This window comes from Dryobates pubescens, chromosome 17 (genome assembly GCF_014839835.1).
Source record: "Dryobates pubescens isolate bDryPub1 chromosome 17, bDryPub1.pri, whole genome shotgun sequence".
NCBI lineage: Eukaryota > Metazoa > Chordata > Aves > Piciformes > Picidae > Dryobates > Dryobates pubescens.
The window spans coordinates 22,977,984-22,998,463 of NC_071628.1; the positions used below are offsets into that span (position 1 = coordinate 22,977,984).

The following is a 20,480-nucleotide window of genomic DNA, read 5'->3' on the forward strand; positions in this document are numbered from 1 at the left end:
CCATGCTGTGTCTCAGTGCAGTATTTGAGCAGGACAACAGACATGGTGTGGCACTGAGCAAAGCTACCTGGAAAAGGAGATGGAATGGTTTAGATAAATTCAGGTCTACAGAACTAAGCCTAACTCTATCAGTTTACCTCAGTTAATTGGCATCACAGCCCAGATGCTCTAGATTTTGCTCAGTTCTCAGCAGGAAAAGGGCCCAGATTTTGCACCATGTTAAGGTCTAGTCTGTTCACAGGCTCACAGGATGTTAGGGGTTGGAAGGACATCTTCCAGTCCAACACCCCTGGCCAGAAGAGGACCGCAGAATCTATCACAGGTCACACAGGAATGCATCCAGATGGGTCTGGGAAGTCTCCAGAGGAGACTCCACAACCTCTCTGAGGAGCCTGTTCCAGCACTCTGGGACCCTCACAGTGAAAAGGGTCCTCCACATGTTGAGGTGGAACCTCCTGTGCTGGAGTTTCTATCCATAGCCCCATGTCTTGTTCCTCATGGCCATTCCATGCTACCTCAGTCAGTACAGACTGGGTTTGTTCCACCACTCAGGGTCGAGGAAGGGGAAACCTTCCTGCTCTCTATCTTCTCCTGCAAAAAGAGGTTGGAGTGAGGCAGGAGTTGGTCTCTTTTGCCAAGTAAAATGTGACAGGGTGAAAGGAAACAGCCTCAAGTTGAGTTGCAGCAAGAGAGGTTTAGGTTGGACAAAAGGAACAATTTCTTCCCCTGAGGGGTCATGAAGCCCTGGAACAGGCTGCTCAGGGCAGTGGTGCTGTTCTCCATCCTTGGAGGTGTTTAAAAGCCGTGTCGATGTGGTGCTGAAGGATATGGTTTAGTGATTGACTTGGCAGTGTTGGGTTAATGGTTGGATTTGATGATCTTAAAGGTCTTCCCCAGCCTAAACTATTCTATGATTCTATGTCTGCCAAGAGCCAGGAGCTAGGTGTAGGGTAGGCAATGTATCAAGATCACTGTCCAGTTGTGCTTTGACTCTGAACCTGCTCTGGGCAAAATGGCAAAGAAAAAAGGTAGTTGTCCCTCCCAGATTGCTGCTGACAGAGAACACAGCAGCTGTGGTCACTGTTCTCCTTGAGCAAGTGACATCCATAACTACTTCAGAGCAAGGCCTGGGCAATGCTGAGCAGTCCTGGGCATGAGCAAAGACAGATGGCAGTGTAAGACTGATCAGGGCTACAGAGAAAAAGGCAACTAAGAACTGGGCAGGGATGTAAGACCTCAAAAGTTATCAGTCTGAGGAGATAAATGCCAGTCACACACACACTACTTATGTCACTCTCCAGGACCACACCTCTAAGTGTACTGTACTAAAGGAAAACGTTTTCATAGACCTCTGACAAAAGCCTCTCTGAGGAAGAGCCCTGAGAATTAAGCTGAAGTGGGAAAGCAGAGCAAGATGTTTCCAGCCAGTTCAGCAGCAGGTGAGCCATGATCACCCCTTGCATGGGGCAGAGGAGTCAGTAACGCTGGTCCAGCCTCGCACCCATCGAGTCAGCATGAACTGGGAAGTACTTTTGCTCTGATTTTACATTTCAGCACACAACAAGCTGCTGGACAATGAGGGCTGTGATCTATGTTGGAAGGTATTGTGTGTTATTTAACAATATTTTTATTGCTGGATACTCTGGAAACCCTTTGGTGCTAAGCAACCTAAGAAAACAGGCACAGATTATCCACTTTATGGTAGCTTGCAAGGCCCTCAGGCAGCCCTAGCTTAACTAGAAATGAATATATAGTAGAAATGTTGCTTGTGGGAGAGTTCAGCTATGCTGGCTTGCATCAACTAGTTTGGATTCACTCATCCTCAGCAGACAGATGTTTGCAAATGAAGCTGAAGTATGTGTCAACAATGGCTTTGGAGGAGAAACTTTCTTTTGGCCACAGATTTGATATATTCTGCTCTTAAATTACAAACAAAACCAAAGAGAAGACAAAACAAAATCCCAGAATGCCACACATAACACTGCCTTTGCAGGCTGAAAGGAGATGTGAGGAAAACACTGCTCTGGGCAAGGGTGCAGGGCTCTGCTGCTCTGAGCACCCAACCTGTGAGCTTGTCCAGTGCTGCACAGACTGCAGGGATGGAGAAATAACCTGCCCCCAGACAGAGACTGGCACTGCCCACTTACTGTGCCACCCTGTCCAGAACTCCACACCATGGCTCTGCTCATCACTACCTGAAAGGAGGATGGAGTGAGGTGGGTGTTGGTCTCTTCTCCCTAGGAAAACTGTTCAGGCTTGAAACTTCACATGGAAGTTCATATATTCATAGGATGGTTTGGGTTGGAAGGGACCTTAAAGTTCATCCAGTTCCAGCCCCCATGCCATGGGCAAGGATACCTTCCACTAGCCCAGGCTGCTCAAAGCCTCATCCAACCTGGCCTTGAACACCTCCAGGGAGGGGCATTCACATCAGGTTCCAGCTGTTAGTGCCTCCTTGCTAATGGGGGAAAAGGACACTGAGAGCCTCGGCAGCAGAGCATCCTCCCTGCTTGTCCAGCCTGGCCTTCAACAGCTCCAGGGAGGGGCATTCACACCAGGTTCCAGCTGTTAGTGCCTCCTTGCTAATGGGGGAAAAGGACACTGAGAGCCTCAGCAGCAGAGCATCCTCCCTGCTTGTCCAGCCTGGCCTTGAACACCTCCAGGGAGGGGCATTCACATCAGGTTCCAGCTGTTAGTGCCTCCTTGCTAATGGGGGAAAAGGACACTGAGAGCCTCAGCAGCAGAGCATCCTCCCTGCTTGTCCAGCCTGGCCTTCAACACCTCCAGCAAGGGGGCATCCAAAACTTCCCTGGGCAACCTGTTCCAGTGTCTCCCCACCCTTACTCTGAAGAATTTCTTCCTCATCTCCAGTCTCAGTCTCCCCTCTTCTAGCTCAAAGCCATTGTGCCTCATCCTGTCACTCTCAGCCCCTGTCAAAAAGTCCCTCCCCAGCTCTCCTGTAGCCCCTTTCAGGTACTGGAAGGCTGCTCTAAGGTCTCCCTAGAGCCATCTCCTCCAGGCTGAACACAACTCTCCCAGCCTATCCACATAGGGGAGGTTCTCCAGCCCTCTGATCATCTTCCTAGTCCTCCTCTGGACCTTCTCCAACAGCTCCATGTCCCTCATGCTGGGGAGATCAGAACTGGAGGCAGAGCTGCAGGTGGGGTCTGAGGGGCAGAATCCCCTCCCTGTGATGCTGCTCTCCCTGCATTGGATGCAGCTGCCTGCTGGGCTGCCAGTGATCATTGCCAGCTCAGGGGGAGTTTGTCACCAACTGATACCCCCAAGTCCTTCTCCAGACTGCTCTTGAGCCACTCCTTGCCCAGCCTGTTTGTGCACAGGATTGCCCTGACCCAGGTGCAGGACCTTGCCCTTGGGTCTTGATGAAATGCTTGCATAGAACTGACAACACCAATTTTTAACTCCTTGCTTTCCCCAAATGGAAAGTGATTTTGTCATGTGGCCCTTTTCACATTAGAAAGGCTCTTACTGAGAATTCTGGGTTTCCTTAATGACTGTCAAATGGAACTGTGGTTCCAACTTCAAGTTAGAAGTGGTGAAAATGAAACTTTAAATGCAATTCCAATCAAATCTTCATTATTACTTTTTAACACACCTAGAAGCAGTAAGTTTCCTTATTTGTATCTTTTTCTGAGGTCTAAACAAGGCCAAAGGCATTAGTGTTGATTCCTGCAGTGTGAGCTGTCTTGAAAATGGGAGTGGAGAGGAGGAGTGTCAACATGACAACAAAAATAATCCCCAAACATGACACCTTGTAGAGTGGGGGAAGCAGAAAGTTGTCCCTGCAAAAATGTCCCAAGCTCCAAATCAGTATCCAAGTGCATCATGAATAGCATGGCTGGGAAGTGAGAGCACAGCAGGGACCATGTGCTTCAGTAGCTGGGGGTACCTTAGATCTTGGTGTAAGCACTGGTCATCTCACAGAACCATTAAGGCTGGAAAAGACCTCTGAGATCATCAAGTCCAATCTTCTACCCAGCACCTCCATGACCATCAAACCATGTCCCCAAGTGCCATAGCCACAAGTTGCTTGAACACCTCCAGGGATGGGGACTCCACCACCTCCCTGGGCAGCCTGTCCCAATCACTGACCACTCTTGCAAGAAAGAAATTCTTCCCAGTATCCAACCTAAACCTCCCCTGGTGCAGCTTGAGGCCACTTCCTCTTGTTATGTCACGTGGGAGAACAGGCCAACACCAGCCTCACTCCAGCCTCCTCTCATGGAGCTGCACAGAATGATGAGGCCTCCTCTCAGCCTCTTCTTCTTCACAGTTGTTAGCCTTTGGAATGTGCTGCCCAGGGAGGTGATGGAGTCCCCATCCCTGGAGGTGTTCAAGAGGGGATTGGATGTTGCCATGATTTAGTAGTCATGAGGTCTTGGGTGACAGGTTGGACTTGATGATCTTTGAGGTCTCTTCCAACCTTATTGATTCTATGATTCTCCAGACTAAACAACCCCAGTTCCCTCAGCTGCTCCTCACCAGCCCTGCTCTCCAATCCCCTCACCACCTTTGTTGCCCTTCTCTATAGCCTCTCCAGCACCTCAAACAGATCCATAATACAGAACAGGAAGTGGAGGGAGGTGAAAGGCCAAACACAAAACTCAAGAAGGCAAGCAGACAGCAAGCTAAGTGGAATCAAAACTAAAAGGATGTTAAGCTCTGCATTCATTTTGTTTTTACCCCAAATCTCTCAGAAGCTGCATCTTAAATCTTCTTATTAAGCTGTTTGATTTTGGAGAAGAGCACACCAGGGATGGACTCATTACACAGAGTGCTCTGTCCTTAGAGGCAGGAGAGCTAACTGAAGCAGCAAACATGGGACACACACAGCCACCCTCTAGACAACCATGCCCAAGGGACTTGGCCAGCCAGGAGTGTCTGCTGTCAGAGTGCAATGGATTGGGTGCAGGAGTGCATGCTGCCAGGCATCAGCGTTCTAGAAGGAGCTGGGTACAAACTACTGCCCCTTACAGAGTGAAGAGCAAAGATAATCTCCTGAGGACAAACCTTGATAGATCATAGTGAGAAAAGAAGGCTCCAGGGAGTACCTGAAGGGGTCTACAAGAAAGCTGGGAAGTGACTTTTTCCAAGGGCTTGGAGTGACAGGCCCAGGGGCAATGGCTTTGAGCTGGAAGAGGGGAGAGAGAGACTGGAGATTAGGAAGACATGCTTTCCAGTGAGGGTGGTGAGACACTGGAACAGGCTTCCCAGGGAGGTTGTGGATGCCCCCTGCCAGGTGGTGTTCAAGGCCAGGCTGAGTGAGGCCTTGAGCAACCTGGGCTGGTGGAAGGTGTCCCTGCCTATGGCAGTGGGGTTGGAACTAGGTGATCCTTCCAACCTAAACTATTCTATGATTCCATGAATAGAGAACCTGACTTTTGTCTTTTCCTGACTTCTACTTCAGAACACTAAGTCTTGACTAGGGCCCTAGAGAGACAAATTGGATGCTTGTGAGGCTGCTTAAAGCCCTTCAGGGCATCCCATTAATAAGCCAAGTTAAGCAATTTCTTCTTTAATTCCTGATACAAAATATGTACTTCCCTAGATCAATACCATAGATTAAACTCCTAACTTCAGGCTAAATACATTTCATTAACAGCTATCACTGCTCTTAAAAAACTGCTCTAATGGCTGGGTTTAGAAGAAGAGGAGAATGAGAGCAGTAAAGATCAGTACCCCATGAAACTCTCTACTGTTGGCAATCCCCAATCCTAACCATTACACAACTGGATTCTGTCATGAAGGCAAACATAAATGGGGAAGCAGTGCAGAAAGATATTCAATGTCCCAAAAGATCATGTCAAAGAAATGAACAAACTGAAACTGCCACCAAGCTGGGTGGGAGTGTTGAGCTGCTGGAGGGTAGGAAGGAGCTACAGAGGGATCTGAACAGGCAGGATGAATGGGCTGAGGTCAGTGGAATGAGGCTGAACAAGGCCAGGTGCTGGGTCCTGCATTTTGGTCACAACTCCATGAATGCTCCAGGAATGTAGGAATGCTCCAGGATGTAGGAAGAGTGGCTGGAAACTGCATGGTGGAAAAGGACCTGGAAGTGTTGGTCACAGCTGGCTGAAGATAAGCCAGCATGCATTCAGGTGGCCAAAGAATACCACCAGCATCCTGGCCTGGATGAGGAACAGTGTAGGCAGCAGGACAAGGGCAGTGACTGTCCCCCTGTACTCAGCACTGGTGAGGCCACACCTTGAGTACTGGCTTCAGTTTTGGGCCCCTCGCTCCAAGAAGGACATTCAGGTGCTGCAGTGTGTCTAGGGAAGGGCAACAAAGCTGGTGAAGGCTCTGGAGAACAGGGCTGGGGAGGAGCAGATGAGGGCCATGGGGTTGTTTTTGTCTGGAGAAGGGGAGGCTGAGGCTAGACCTGGCTTTTTACATCTCCCTGAAAGGAAGTTGGAGTGAGGTGGGTGTTGGTCTCCTCTCCCAGGCAGCAAATAGACAAGGTGAGAGGAAATTAAGAAGGTTTAGGTGGGACAGTAGGAACAGTTTCTTTCACAAAACGTTTGTCAAACCTAGGAACAGGCTGCACAGGGCAGTGGTGGAGCACCCATCCCTGGGGGGGACTGAAAAGCTGTGTAGATGTGGTGCTGAGGGACGTGTTTTAGCACCAGATTTGGTGATCTTAAAGGTCTTTTCCAGCCTAAAGGATACAATGATTCTATGAACTGCAGCTGTGCTACTGAATAAGTCAATGAAGCTAAGATTCCTTCTAGTCTTTCACATATCAATCCTAGGACCCTTCACAGAAACCCAGCCAACCTCTAGCACTGCAATCCATTCCCACTGAGCAGCATTAGCCTGCTCACTTCCCTGGCTTTCCAGCAAATGTCCCCACTTATTGCAGAGGGACCTTCCTCTACCCAAGACACCCGTTGTGAATATCATCTCCAAAATGTGATGCCTGCTTTTCAGGCAGTGCAAAGAGAGCATCAAGAACATCAGAAGGTCTGCTGAATGCTTGCCTAATTAATGAGCTGAAATCTACTCTCTCCTAAGTACTGCTGGCTTATTAGGAGTCATGAGGGGACCAGGAGGGCACTAAGGATGTTTAGTCTACGCTTTAAAAGATCAGGTCACAAATCAATTACTCTGGACTAATTTTATCCTATTAAGCAAGTCCTCTTTGCAATTTCAATTTGTTTAATTTGTGGGATATTAAGAATTCCAGCACCAGAATTAATTGCCTCCAGTAAACCACCAAGATATCATTTTCATGACGTGCTGAGTTGAAGGAGAGAAAGGAAATAAGGGTTGTGGCAAAGAAAACACGATGTCTCTCAGAGAGTATGGCCAGAAGTGGAGGGAGATGCTGTGGAGATCTTCCTGTAAAATTCCATTATCTACAGTATGCAAGCAGGAGATTTTTCTCCTGTAAAATATGCAGGCTGTTAGGAAACACTGCAGCAAAAAAAGACCCAGGTCCTAAAAACATGTTATGTAATTTAATTCCAAATGAAGAACTCTGAAAACAACAACAACAACAAATCCAAATACCCTTTGATTTGCATCACACCTCAGAGATTTTTATGTTCCAGGCTGTGAAGTTGCAGTTAGCCTCCCCTTCAGTCCATTTGGCTGATCACAACATGTATTTTTAGAGGGAAGCAGTTGTTAGGACTGTTCCAAGTATGTCTCTGGCAGTGTCATTAAAGAGTACTTCAAGTCATCTTGAACCCATTTCCCACAAGTTTACCATTAAAATACATCAGCTCTCTGGGCATCTGATGGAAACACTGAAGATGTCCACCATTACTCTTACCAGTAGCATGGAAGGGCTCTAATGACTGGTTCTGGACTACTCTCAGACACTATAATCAATTGTTTCAGCCTCACCACAGAGCAAGGTGCACAGCACAAGGTATTTCACTAATCCACCTGGTTTAAAAATGCATGATTGTAGCCTTCTTTTGGGCAAGGGAAGAGTATTTCAGCTTCCATTAGAAGAAAGTTTGCTGGAAGGGAATACATTAAATATTCCACTCTTTTATTGCTCATGAAAATAACTCTGTAGACTTCTGCATGTATCAAAAAAGAAATCAGTTGTTAGGAAATGTGAATATTTTATTGGTCTTTTATAGAGCTGGTTCTCAGAAATGGATCATAGAAGAGCAGAAATGGATCACAGAAGAGTAATAGTCTCACTTGGCTCTGCTACCATTCTTTAAGATAAAAAAGGTTTCTTACACTCCTGCTTTAAGATAATAAAAAAGATTAAGAGAAGATATAAATACATCAATCACACAGAAAAGACTATGATATCAAGTCAGGAACACTTGAGTATTCTTCCTAGAGTTAATCATGTTCATTCAACTACTAATGAAAGAAAAAGATTTCCATTCAGATTCACAGATTGCATCACTTTGGAAGGGACCCTCAGAGGTCATCATGTCCAAGCCCCCTGCAGTCAGCAGACACCTCCAGCTAGACCAGGCTGCCCAGGGCCACATCCAGTCTCATCTAGAATATCTCCAGGGACAGGGCCTCAACCACATCCCTGGGCAACCTGTTGTATTTCAATGAGAGTATTTCATCACTCTCATTGTGAAGAGCTTCTTCCTGATGTCCAACCTAAATCTACCCTGTCCCAGCTTCAAACCATTCCTACACAGCTTTTTCCTCTGTGCAAATGGAGTAGAAGTGAATGTTGTATGCAAAAGAAAGGCAGAGAGCAAAGAAGATTCCCAGAGTAAATAGATCACCCCAAAGTTAGACCCTCTTCATTTCAGTTGGCAGATGACACTAAGGTGGGAGGAAGTGTTGATCTGCTGGAGAGTAGGAAGGCTTTACAGAGGGATCTGGACAGGCTGGCCAATGGGCCAAAGGCAGTGGGAAGAGGTTCAACAAGGCCAAGCGCTGGGTCCTGCACTGGGGTCACAACTCCCCCCTCAACCACTCTGGGCTTGGGGAAGAGTGGCTGGAAACTTCCATAAAAAGACCTCAGGGCATTGGTTGACAGCCAGCTAAAGATGAGCTAGTTTGTGCCCAGGTGGCCAAGGCAGCAAACAGCACCCAGGCCTGCATCAGCAGTAGTGTGGCCAGCAAACCTGGAGAGGTGGTCATCTGCTGTATTGGCCACTGGTGAGGCCACACCTTCAGTACTGGGTTCAGTTTTGAGCCACTCACTACTAGAAGGACATTGAGGGGCTGAAGCAGGTCCAGAGAAGGACAAAGCTGGTGACAGGTCTAGAGAACAGGGCTGGTGAGGAGAGGCTGAGAGAACTGGGGTGGTTTAGTCTGAAGAAAAGAAGGCTGAGGAGAGACCTTCTGGCTCTCTGCAACTCCCTGAAAGGAGGCCACAGCCAGGTGGGAGTTGGTCTCTGCTCAGACAGCAAGTGACAACATGAGAGGAAATGGCCTTAAGTTTTGCAAGCAGAGGTTAGGTTAGATATTAGGAGAAATTTCTTCCCTGAAAGGGTTTTCAAGCCTTGGAACAGGCTGCCCAGGGCCATGAAAAGCCATGTAGATGTGGTGCTGAGGGACATGGTTTAGCAGCAGACTTGGTAGTGCTGGGTTAATGGTTGGACTTAAAGATCTTTTCTACCCTAACCACTTCTCTGAGCCTATACTGGCTTCACTGAAGAGCAGAGGCACTCTTGTCTTTTGTCTTCCTGAAGCAAAGGTACAAACCAAGATGGTTTGCATCTTCTAATGCCCTGATTTTACTACATTCCTTGCCAATTTTAAAGCAGAAAAGGTAAGGACATACCATACTACAGCATTACTCACTGTAAAGCCATTCAGTTTGCCTTGTTACAGATGCTAGATGAAACCTTTCTGGGTTTAAAACTGTCACTTAGGATGGTTCATGTTAAAGTTCTTGGGGGAAGGCAGGGGCTCATGCTCTACCATTACTACTGCAGCAGAAGAACACAGTTAAGGACATTCACCAGTGAATAAATTCTTGAATGAGCAGTTCAGTTCATTCTTGGATTGCTGTTAAAGGAGGGGGGGGTGGGAAAAAGTCCTTTTATTAATCCATAAATGGAAGCATCACAAAAATAGAGTTATTTAAGTTGAGAAGGAACTAGGATCCCTGTGGCACACATCTTGTGCCCCACTCACCATGTTCCTAAGCAGAGGTACAAGGTACAAAGCTAGGATAATTGTTACTCAGTTCCCTCAAAGCCAGGAGCCTCTAGTACATCAAAAGGCCTGAAAAGCAGGGCTTAGAAGGTAGATCAAAAGACTAGACATCAACAACTTAAAGGATGCAGGTACTACACAGCAAGAAAGGGTTCTGTGAGCACATCAGAGGGAATTTCAGCATGAATAGGGCACGTAGGTGTAAGGAAGCATTCAGTAGCCCAGGCCAGGATGCAGCAATGAGAGTGCACAGTAACAGAAGCAGCTGAATCATTCCAACAATGGGAGCATTTTGCTGAGCTTGATAGCTTCCCTCTGGAGCAGAAATGTGTGCATTATCCTCTGTGACAGAATGTCCCTTCTAATGGCCCCCCCACCCCCGCAGTGAGAGGATTTGGGCTGTGACAGACTCCAAAGAACTGTGTACACTTAGTGGTGCAAAGCCTGTTTAGATATTGTGACAGGCTTTTGACAGCTCCTGAGAGCTGGAGATGAGAGGGAGATAGAAGCAGTGAGATTAACCATTTCTACAATCTGATTATTTCTGCAGCTACAACACAGGCTGCACAGTAATGCAACTCAGTAAGGAGTTTACAGTTCACCGGTGGCCTGTTCAGTTGTGCCCAGCTCTGACTACCAGATCTGGCTTGGACCAATCCCAGGCACAAATCCAGGCTGGGGGCAGTGGGTTGAGAGCAGCCCTGAAGAAAAAATTTTGAGGGTGCTGATTGATGAGAAACTCCCCATGAGCCAGCAGTGCTCTCATGCAGCCCAGAAGGCAGCTCTGTGCTGGGCTGCATCTAAAGGAGGGTGGCCAGCAGGGCAAGAGAGGGGATTCTGCCCCTTTGCCCCGCTCTGCTGAGACCCCACTTTCAATATTGCATCCAGCTCTGGTGTCCCCAGCGGAAGAGGGACACAGAACTGTTGGAGCAAGTCCAGAGGAGGGCCACAAGGATGATCCAAGGCATGGAGCACCTCTGCTATGAGGATAGACTGAGGGACCTGGAGTCCAGGGGACTTTATAGCTGCCTTCCAACACCTGAAGAGAACCTGCAGGAAGGCTGCAGAGGGACTTTTCCTAAGGGTGCTCAGCAACAGGACAAGGGGGAATGGTTTTGAGTTAAGACATAGTAGGGTCAGACTGGATCTTAGGAAGAAGTTCTTCAGTAAGAGGGTGGTGAGATTCTGGAATAGGTTTCCCATGCCCCCTCCCTGGAAGCATCCAAGGCCAGGTTGGATGAGGCCCTCAGCAACCAAGTCTAGTTGAGAAGTGTCCCTGATAATGGCAGGGAGGTTGGAGTAGATGACCTCTGAGGGTCCAGCCAAAATGTTTTCATGTTGGACGACTGCATTTCACACCAGCTCAGTTCTGTGCACACAGAACCCACCTGCAGCACAATCCCAGCTTGATGTACCGAGAGGGGCACCCAAAGGAATTGACAGCCAGAGTGGAAAATGCTCATGGCACCAGTTTTGTCTAACACTTCTCTCATACTCAATAGAAAGTTGTTGGTGTTGGCCTTAAAGTTGGCACAGAAGCATGGCCAAAAGAAATGTTTGAAAAGAGCAACTTTGGTTTTTTCCCTCCTTTTAAACTCTTAATGCATCTTGGTCAGATCTACCAAGCACATCTGTTCCACCTCGTCTCTGCACCCTTAGGCTGTGACTGTTACTGCAGTATCTTAAAGTGTCTCTGAGAAGCTGAAACAGACCTGACAGAACTCAGAAATTCCTCATCTGGCCTTTCAAGGCAGCTGCCTGAAAGCTTCACTAGCCACTAAACCTAAGAGCTGCAAGGAAGTGCTTTTCTCAGCCAAGTCCTCTGCAAGCTTTGCTTGTGCTGCTGCACTCATCCCTCACGGCAGCACGCTTCTCCCTGCCCGCTGTTCCTTGCCAGGTTCAGTCCTTGCCAGAGCTACAGCTTTTGTCTGAATTGGGTTTGGTTTTTTTGCTCCTTAGCTGGTTATTAAAACTTACTTTCAGTTAGCCTTTAGATGGCTGTTCCAAGGGCATTCTAGAGGGTAGTGTAAGTCTACTAAACAGTTACAGACTGAAGACAGGACCAGCCCCAGAAGGGGGGCACTCTGTGCTGAATTCAGTTAAGAGAGGGCAGCAAGGCTCCTTGCACTTGCAGTTCTTTTCACTATTGGGACTTTTAATTGCTCCATCCTTTTTTCTTATTCAACACAAGTGCTGAAATACTTTCCAGGTTCCATTTTCACCTCATCTAAGAACATTCATCTTGTCCTCATTAAATCTGGGAGCCAAACACCATGCCTTGTGTGAGGGGTAGCCAGCCTGACAACTGACAGCTGTCTGGTAGCTCACTCATCAGCTCTTCAACACCCTTTCAAGGCCAAACAAATTTCAAGGGTATCCTTGGTTCTACCCCTATACTCAAGGCTTTTCTGCAAGTTTAAGACCTCTTAAGGTACACAGTAAAAACTAATTTGTAGGCTTATACATCATATTTACAGCTACAGCATAGTCTCTTATACATTCTATAGTATAAAAAGGTCAGATCTACCAAGCATGGTCAGATTTACCAAGCATGTCTGTTCCACCTTCTCTCTGCACCCTTAGGCTGTGACTGTTACTGCAGTATCTTAAAGTCTTTGTTATCTTAATGCCACAGCACCTTCCAGTGGTTTGTAAAAGCTTTCTACTGTATTTATCAGCCAATTCCTATTTCTTATCATGTTCAGTATCACAGAATTGTCAGGGTTGGAAGGGACCTAAAGGATCAGCCAGTTCCAACCCCGCTGCCATAGGCAGGGACACCCTCCACTAGATCAGGTTGCCCAGAGTCACATCCAGCCTGGCCTTCAAAACCTCCAGGGATGAGGCTTCCACCACCTCCTGGGGCAACCTGTGCCAGTCTCTCACCATCCTCACGGTGAAGAACTTCTTCCTGACATCTAATTTAACTCTACCCTATATTCTAACTGTACTGTGTGTAGTAATATTCTGACAAACAGAAAGCAGCACAAGAGAATTACCATGAGCAAAAATAAAATGGACAGCTTCCTTTCAGTGAGGGATTACATCAAGCTGAGAAGGGAAACAAAGTTGAGACTGATGGTAATATCAAAGGAGAAATGTTCCTTATACACGAGAAACTTACCAGGACGGTTCGCCCCTGGGAAATGAAGAAATGGCCAGACACCACAATGGTAAGGGTAAGATGGCCTGACTCTTCATTGGATTCAAAAACCTTGAAAAGATACACAGAACAAAGGTCTAATCCTGCCAGCACAGTGTATGTTCCAGTTTTACTGCAAAATAAAAGGTTTCAAAGGTGGGTGCTACGAGTCAGGTGTGTGACTTACCTCTCAGTCATGCAACCTTCCCTCCATCCCCACAGACAGGAGGCACACTTAAGATTTTTCTTTATTTTACCAATTATAACTCCATAAAGAGACTTAACTACTTTAATCAACCATCTGGACTTTTCCAACTTAGTTTTTAATACCACAGGTATTAAAAACACAGTCATGCAGCCTTCCCTCCATCCCCACACACAGGAGGCACATTTAAGAATTGGGTTTTGTTACCAATTTTAACTCCATAAAGAGACTTAGCTACTTTAAACAACCATCTGGACTTTTCCAACTTGGTTTTTAATAATGGTCACTGCTGAAGGAGAGAAAAAAAAGAAGAGTGGGCCACTGTATCATTGATGTGTTGGGGATGATGCTGAGGGGCCTGGAGCATCCCTCTGAGGCAATACTGAGAGACCTGAGGCTGTTCAGCCTAGAGGAGACTGAGAGGGAATCTCCTCAGTGCTGAGCAAGAGTGAAAGGGTCAGGGGGCAAGAGAATGGGGCCAGACACAAACTGGAACCCAGGAGGTTCCATCTGAGGATGAGGAAAAAATTCTTTGCTGTGAGGGTGCTGGAGCCCTGGAGCAGGCTGCCCAGAGAGGCTGTGCAGTCTCCTTCTGTGGAGAGATCCCAAACCCGCCTGGACATTGTGATGCTGGGCCGGCTGCTCAGGGTGACCCTGCTTTAGCACGGGGGTTGGGCTAGATCATCTCCAGAGCTCCCTTCCAACTCTGATATGCTGGGGATTTGGGGATTCTGTGTATTTTCATTAATAATGCATGAAGCAAAACCTCTCCTAATTCCTGCATTAGTTGGGGACTTGCAAAAGGCAGCCTGGAAGGCCGTCACAAGAGCGGCCTCCCCAACCCCACTGGAGACAGCTCCCACCCCACCCCCACCCCGCCCGTCACCTTCCAAGAGGTGTTTTGCCCTTCACTGTCGCCATCCCTCGGGGGTAAGAAGCGGCCGTAGCGCTTCAAGGGCCACGTCCTGGCGCTGCCGAGGAGAGAGCTGTCGCCGGCGGGGCCGGGCGCAGACGAGCTGCGAGCCTCGCCCGCCACCGCCATGCCGGGCGCTGAGGGGGCTGCGGGGAACCGCATCGCGCCGGCAGCTTGGGCGGGAAGCAGCGGCCAATAGCAAGGGGGAGCGCGCGCGTGAGGGAATTGTTCCCCAATCAGCGGGCGGCACAGACACGAGAGCCAATCAGGCAGCGCGGCCGCGCTCCTCTGGCCCGGCGCTAGCGCTCGGTGTCACGAGCCTGGGTGCCGCTGCTCCGCTCCCCTCAGGGGTGCTCCGCGGCGGCTTGAGTCCTGCTGTCCCTTTTTGTGTCCCTTCGGGGGTCTCGATCCTCCGGGGGCTGCAGCCTCCCTTTCTCGCAGCCACGCTCCTGCTGTACTGATATGGCGCAGCCGCCCGCGGCCGCCATTTTGTGGGGGGCGAGGGAGAGCCCTGAGGGCGGCGCAGCGGCGAGGGGGGCGGCGCTGGAGCCCCCCGCGGGCCGCGAAATAGCCGTGGGAGCCGGACGCGATGTCGGTGTTAGTAAGCGACCTTCCTCTGGTGAAGTATGCCCAGGGCCCCCTAGAAAAGCTGCCTGATGCTCTGATTGGCCTTTTCCTTTCTTTGTGCAAGTGCTGTGCTGACTTCACAGAACATCAACAAGGCTTCCGTGGTACCTGAAGCGAGTTGTGTTAAAACATCACAAAGCATCTCTTTTTGCAAGTTGCTAGCTAGCCCAGATCTGCTCAGCTGGCCTAATTAATCCAAGGGGCACTCCTTTCCAGCTTTTCTCCCTCCCTGCTCTTACGTTGCCCCTAGAATTGTGTGATGCTACACGGGGGGAATAAAGAGCGCGGGTGAAATGGTTCATAATAGCACTGCTCTTAGGTATTCCATTTAGAGTAGGTATTTTGGCCCATTAACAACACAAACATGTGCATTAGCCGGTCAAGGTCATGGAGGGGGCATGGAAGAGGCAGTTTCCATTCAGGGAGATGCAGATGATCATCAACTAACCTAAAGAGGCTTGCAGGTGCCAGTCACCCCCTGGCCACTGTTAAACCATCTGCCAGAAGCTTTCATCCCAGCACGTACCTGACCAAGGTGAAGCTTGGCTGTATAGTAATGCTGCTTAAACTAAGCAGAACAGGAGAATCTTATGCCATTTTTTCCTGCCTTTTGTTACCATTGTGGTTTGCAGTTATGTTGGCTTGGCTGGTAGGAATTGTTGTCATACAGACATCAGGACTAAAGCAGGACTTAAAAGTGAGAAGTACCCAAATAAGATGTTTAGCCTATTCTATATCCTAGACATTTATGGAAGCTTCAGGACTTGGAAGAAGCTGGATTTAAATTAGACATGAGGAAATCGTTCTGCACCATGAGTGTGGTGAGGCACTGGAACAGGTTACCCGGAGATGTTTTGGAGGCTGCAGCCCTGGAAGAGCTGAAAGCCAGGTTGGGTGGGACCTTGAGCAACCTGGTCTAGGAGCACCAGCACCAGAACAAGGGGACACAGTCTCAAGCTGCACCAGGAGAGGTTTAGGCTGGATGTTAGGAAGAAATTCTTCATAGAATGATTGCCCATTGGAATGGGCTGCCCAGGGAGGTGGTGGAGGTGCCATCACCAGAGGTGTTTTAGGAGGAGACTTGATAGGGTGCTTGGTGCCATGGTTTAGTTGATTAGATGGTGATGGATGATGGTTTGGACATGACGATCTCAAAGGTCTCTTCCAACCTGGTTTATTCTATTCTACTCCTATTCTATTCTATTCTATTCTATTCTATTCTATTCTATTCTATTCTATTCTATTCTATTCTATTCTATTCTATTCTATTCTATTCTAGTCAAGTCTATTCCTATTCCTATTCTATTCTATTCTAGTCTAGTCTATTCCTATTTCTATTCTATTCTATTCTATTCTATTCCTATTTCTATTCTATTCTATTCTATTCTATTCTATTCTATTCTTCCAACCCAAACAATTCTTTGATCTGAGATGAAGCCTTCAGGTACAAGCTTAACCTATTCCTTAAACTACAATGGTTTCATCTGTTAGAAGATTGACGTTTACGTCACATGGCCGTTGTATCTTGTCACCTGTTCTTACACCCTGAGAGCCAGGTGAACATCTGAGGAATTATTTCCACAATAAACCAGGTTTACAGTGTTTTCAGAAGGAGGCTGTTGATCTGAACCTTTTGCAGATAGGGAAACACAGGCAGGAAGGCATTAAACAACCTGACGAGGTCATCCAGAAAAACCAGTAATGAAGCACAGGTCTCCTAGCTGCCAGCTGCCTTCTCTAATCACTGCTGCTCCAGGAGGATTTCTCAGATTGTGCTTTTCAAGCATTCAGAGCTGCCCTGTAGACCTGGGACTTCCTCAGGAACCAAGACACTAAAGCTGGTTTGTCAGAGAAAAGATGGTGTGAATTACATATACTGCATCTTTTCTCTCCTGATTGAGCTGGAGCTCTCTGGCAAATGGTTGGTTTGCAGCATCTCCTAGTGCCGGGTTTCCAAGAGTGATTTCTGGCAGACATGCTAAAGGAGGGAAAGAAACCCTCAATCTTCTTACAAAAAAAAAATCAAAACCTTCAAAATGTGGCTTCAGAAGAGGCAGAAGTAAAACCAAAGCATCAGATACTCCCATCAAGTGCTTTAATGATAATGTATCATGGAAATAGCACATTGAAACAGGGAGTTATTAGGGGGACATAAAGCCAGCTGCAGTGAGTAAAAGGCTATACAAATCATGGTTGGACTTCATTAGTCTACTAGTTTGCTTTGCTTTTTGGGGGTGTGTGAACACAAGAGAGCAAGAGAGCTTGCCCATTGGAATGTGCTGCCCAGGGAGGTGGTGGAGTTACCATCACTGGAGGTGTTTAGGAAGAGACTGGATGGGGCACTTGGTGCCATGGTTTAGTTGATTAGATGGTGTTGAATGATTGGTTGGACTTGATGATCACAAAGGTCTTTTCCAACCTGGTTAATTCTGTGTCTGTATTCTGTATCTGCATTATGCTTTTACATGTGGATAAAGTAAGGTTTTAGGTGTTCAAGGGGAGATTGGACATGGCACTTGGTGCCATGGTCTAGTCATGAGGTCTGTGGTGGCAGGTTGGACTCGATGATCCTCAAGGTCTCTTCCAACCTTAGTGATACTGTGAGACTGTTTTACTGTTTTAACCAGGAGAAATGAGCATTGCCTTCAGCCTGATAGCCAGGCTCTCACTGATGCTGATTTCGCTGGGGAACTGCATGATTAGTTCTGCATTCAGAGGGCAGGGGTGTGGGAAGGTGGTTCAAATGTTATTTTTTAAAAGGCAGCCTCTGTAGAGGTTGCCAATTTTTGTAAATGACAGAACAGAATGTAGAGGAAGGAGACTGGTGGGTGAGCCTGCAGATGAAGATGTGTTTCATCAGAGATGAGATAGCAAATCCTATGTACGTGCCGAGGGTTTATCGTGGTGTGCTTCGGATGTGCTTGAGACCTTGCAGGCTGCAGCGGAGAAAGTTAATTCTCTCGCTGCAAAAGTCCTGTTAAGAAGGTAGGAAAACTCTGCCAGAAGCAGAGGGATCCCTGCAGGAAGAGAGATCTTGTTCTGTTCCTGCACAAGATGGATTCGATAATGTGCTAATAATCATTATATAACAGTTGGCTTTGGCACCAGGCATTTTGCTGAGCCATCTACATTATTGATTGTTAATAATAATGGTGGTGATAAGAGCAGCAATAAAACCCTATTACCATAATGCTGTTACCATGTGCGAGTGTAGACGTCCCCCAAGTGCCAAGGGTGGACTGGAGTAACTTAAACCAATTGGGCAAATAATGTGTTGACAAAACAGAGACTCCCAACTGCACAAAATGGATGAAAACAGCACCAAAATGCACATTGTAGAAATGCTGGAGGTTCCCCTGTGCTACTGACAACTTCCCAGCTGTGTTAAAAGGGATAAATAGGATTTCTCACAGCGACATAAATAACAGGCTGGTAAAAAATGTTCTGCTCAGAATACTTGATTTATTGCCTTGGTTGTTCTGATACACAACTGTAGTTTATACTGTAGTTGCTTTCACAGAGTCACAGAATTGTTGGGTGGGAAAAGCCCTCTAAGACCATCGAGTTCAACTGCCAACCTGAGGCCTAGGCTGTGAAACCTTGTCTCAACATGCCACGTCCACATGTTTCTTGATCACCTCCAGGCATGGTGACTCGATTCCAATCCCTGAACACTCTTGCAGCAAAGAAATGTTTCCTAATCTCCACCCTAAACCTGGCACAATTTCAAGCCATTTACTCTTGTTCTGTCACCTGATGCTGGGGAGGAGAGACCAACCCCTACCTGTCTACAGCCTCCTTTCAGAGAGCTGTAGCGTGCAATGAGGGGTCCCCTCAGCCTCCTCTTCTCCAGGCTAAACAACCCTAATTCCCTGATCTGCTCCTCCCCAGCCCTGTTCTCCAGATCCTTCCCCAGCTTTGTTGCCCTTCCCAGGACACACTCCAGCAACTCAGTGTCTTTCTTGGAGTCAGGGGGCAAAACTGAAGACAGTATTTAAGGTGCTGTGTTAGTAGTTGTGAGCCTCCCTCAGTTCCTGACAGGTTCATTCCGTTAATCATCATTGCCCATAGTTAGCTGTAGCTGCTTCCATCTGAATGGGATCTGGCATTTGGCAGCCTCGCTGCCCAGATCTCTCAGTGCTAATGAAAATACAGCACCTTGGTGTTTGGTTCTTGCAGAGCAGTATCTACGATGAGCTTTACATTTTAAAGTGAAAAGTAGAAAGCACACTGCTGTGTTTCTGATTGAATCTACCTCATCTGTTGTAAGGTAGGAGCAAAGTCTGGTGTTAGGCATCAGGCTCAAAGTGTGATTTGTAGTCTCTCTGGTTTTCCCTCAAGGGTCATATCAGGGTTAAGATTGGACTGAGAATCCATCCCTTAAAGCACCATGAGTATTAGAGGGTCCTTTTGGCTCAGCATCTGCCAGAATGTTAAGCACCTTAGAAGTCCTTCTCATTTTCCAAAGTCAAAGCACGCTTTCTCCAATGAAGTCTTCACTTAGGCCTTTTTCTCAGAAGCTCCTCAGTTTCAATGTGCCTCCAGAAACTGATTCTATGAGTTTACATATTGCTTATCTAGTGGAGATATTCCCAGCTTGTCAAGGGCTGTATTCCTAAAGGACATCTTCATCTTTCTTCATTCTGTTTATTTCCTTTTAAGTTTTCTAACTTCAGCACTCATTGCACAGATTAAGGAGCCTCACATAAGGCCATTGACATAAAACTTCTCCACCCACAAACACCCTTCACTGTCAGTGGAGCTGTTTTGCTGAGTGCTTTTCATTTTCCATGACCTTGAAAACATCAGGGCACTTATTAATTAGTGCAGGTTTACAGATGGGTGGAGGGGAGAATTGGAGGTTGGAGATGAGCCATGGTGGTATGCCCCTTGTTTGATGAGGGCTGTAGAATGAGATATAGTCCTTGCCACTGCCAAGATTCCCCATCCCAATCAACTGTGGTTTTCATTTAACCACTGGTTAAATAGTGACCCTAGAAGGAAGAGAAGAGCCTGGATTTGGAGCCATCATTGCAAAGTGAATTTCTGACAGGCTTGGATACGGACAAGTGCTGTAATTATCTCTGCTTTTTAACTCCTGAACTGATTAACTCTGCATGTTTCCTGTGCACTGTTATAAACACAGGAATCACAGAAGGGATTTCTGACTTGTACACAGCTCTATCAAAGTTTATTTCAACCCAAACATACACCAAACCATTAAGAGATTTGCTGAACATTAAGAGATTTTCTAAAGAACAAAACAGATACTCCCCCGCCCAGGCTGCTTTAAACTGGTTTTAGCAGTTCTTGCAGTGAGCTTGTAGTGGAAAATGCCTCTTTGATTCTGAGTGTCAGCCCCAAAGCTGATGTTCATGAGAGTTAGGAGTGCATAGAGAAGGAAGAAAATATGTCTTGAGCTTTTGTATTTTCTCAGAGAAGGACATCCTCTTCCCACCACCCACCTTCTTTTG

General features: G+C 47.2%; 2 protein-coding genes across 2 annotated transcripts in view; one reads left to right on the forward strand and one right to left on the reverse strand.

The window, feature by feature from the left end:
• Positions 1 to 14,541, reverse strand: part of REC114 (REC114 meiotic recombination protein) — a 29,532-nt gene extending 14,991 nt beyond the window's left edge. Inside the window, exons 1-2 of the mRNA XM_054168797.1 lie at positions 14,353 to 14,541; positions 13,244 to 13,333 (exon numbers count right to left, since the gene is read on the reverse strand). Of these exons, the coding sequence (XP_054024772.1) occupies positions 13,244 to 13,333; positions 14,353 to 14,541 (279 nt within the window). The remainder of the gene's footprint in view (positions 1 to 13,243; positions 13,334 to 14,352) is intronic.
• A 427-nt stretch (positions 14,542 to 14,968) lies between these two features.
• The window catches only part of HCN4 (hyperpolarization activated cyclic nucleotide gated potassium channel 4), a 166,608-nt gene continuing 161,096 nt past the window's right edge, over positions 14,969 to 20,480 (forward strand). Inside the window, exon 1 of the mRNA XM_054168798.1 lies at positions 14,969 to 15,003. Within this exon, the coding sequence (XP_054024773.1) occupies positions 14,969 to 15,003 (35 nt within the window). The remainder of the gene's footprint in view (positions 15,004 to 20,480) is intronic.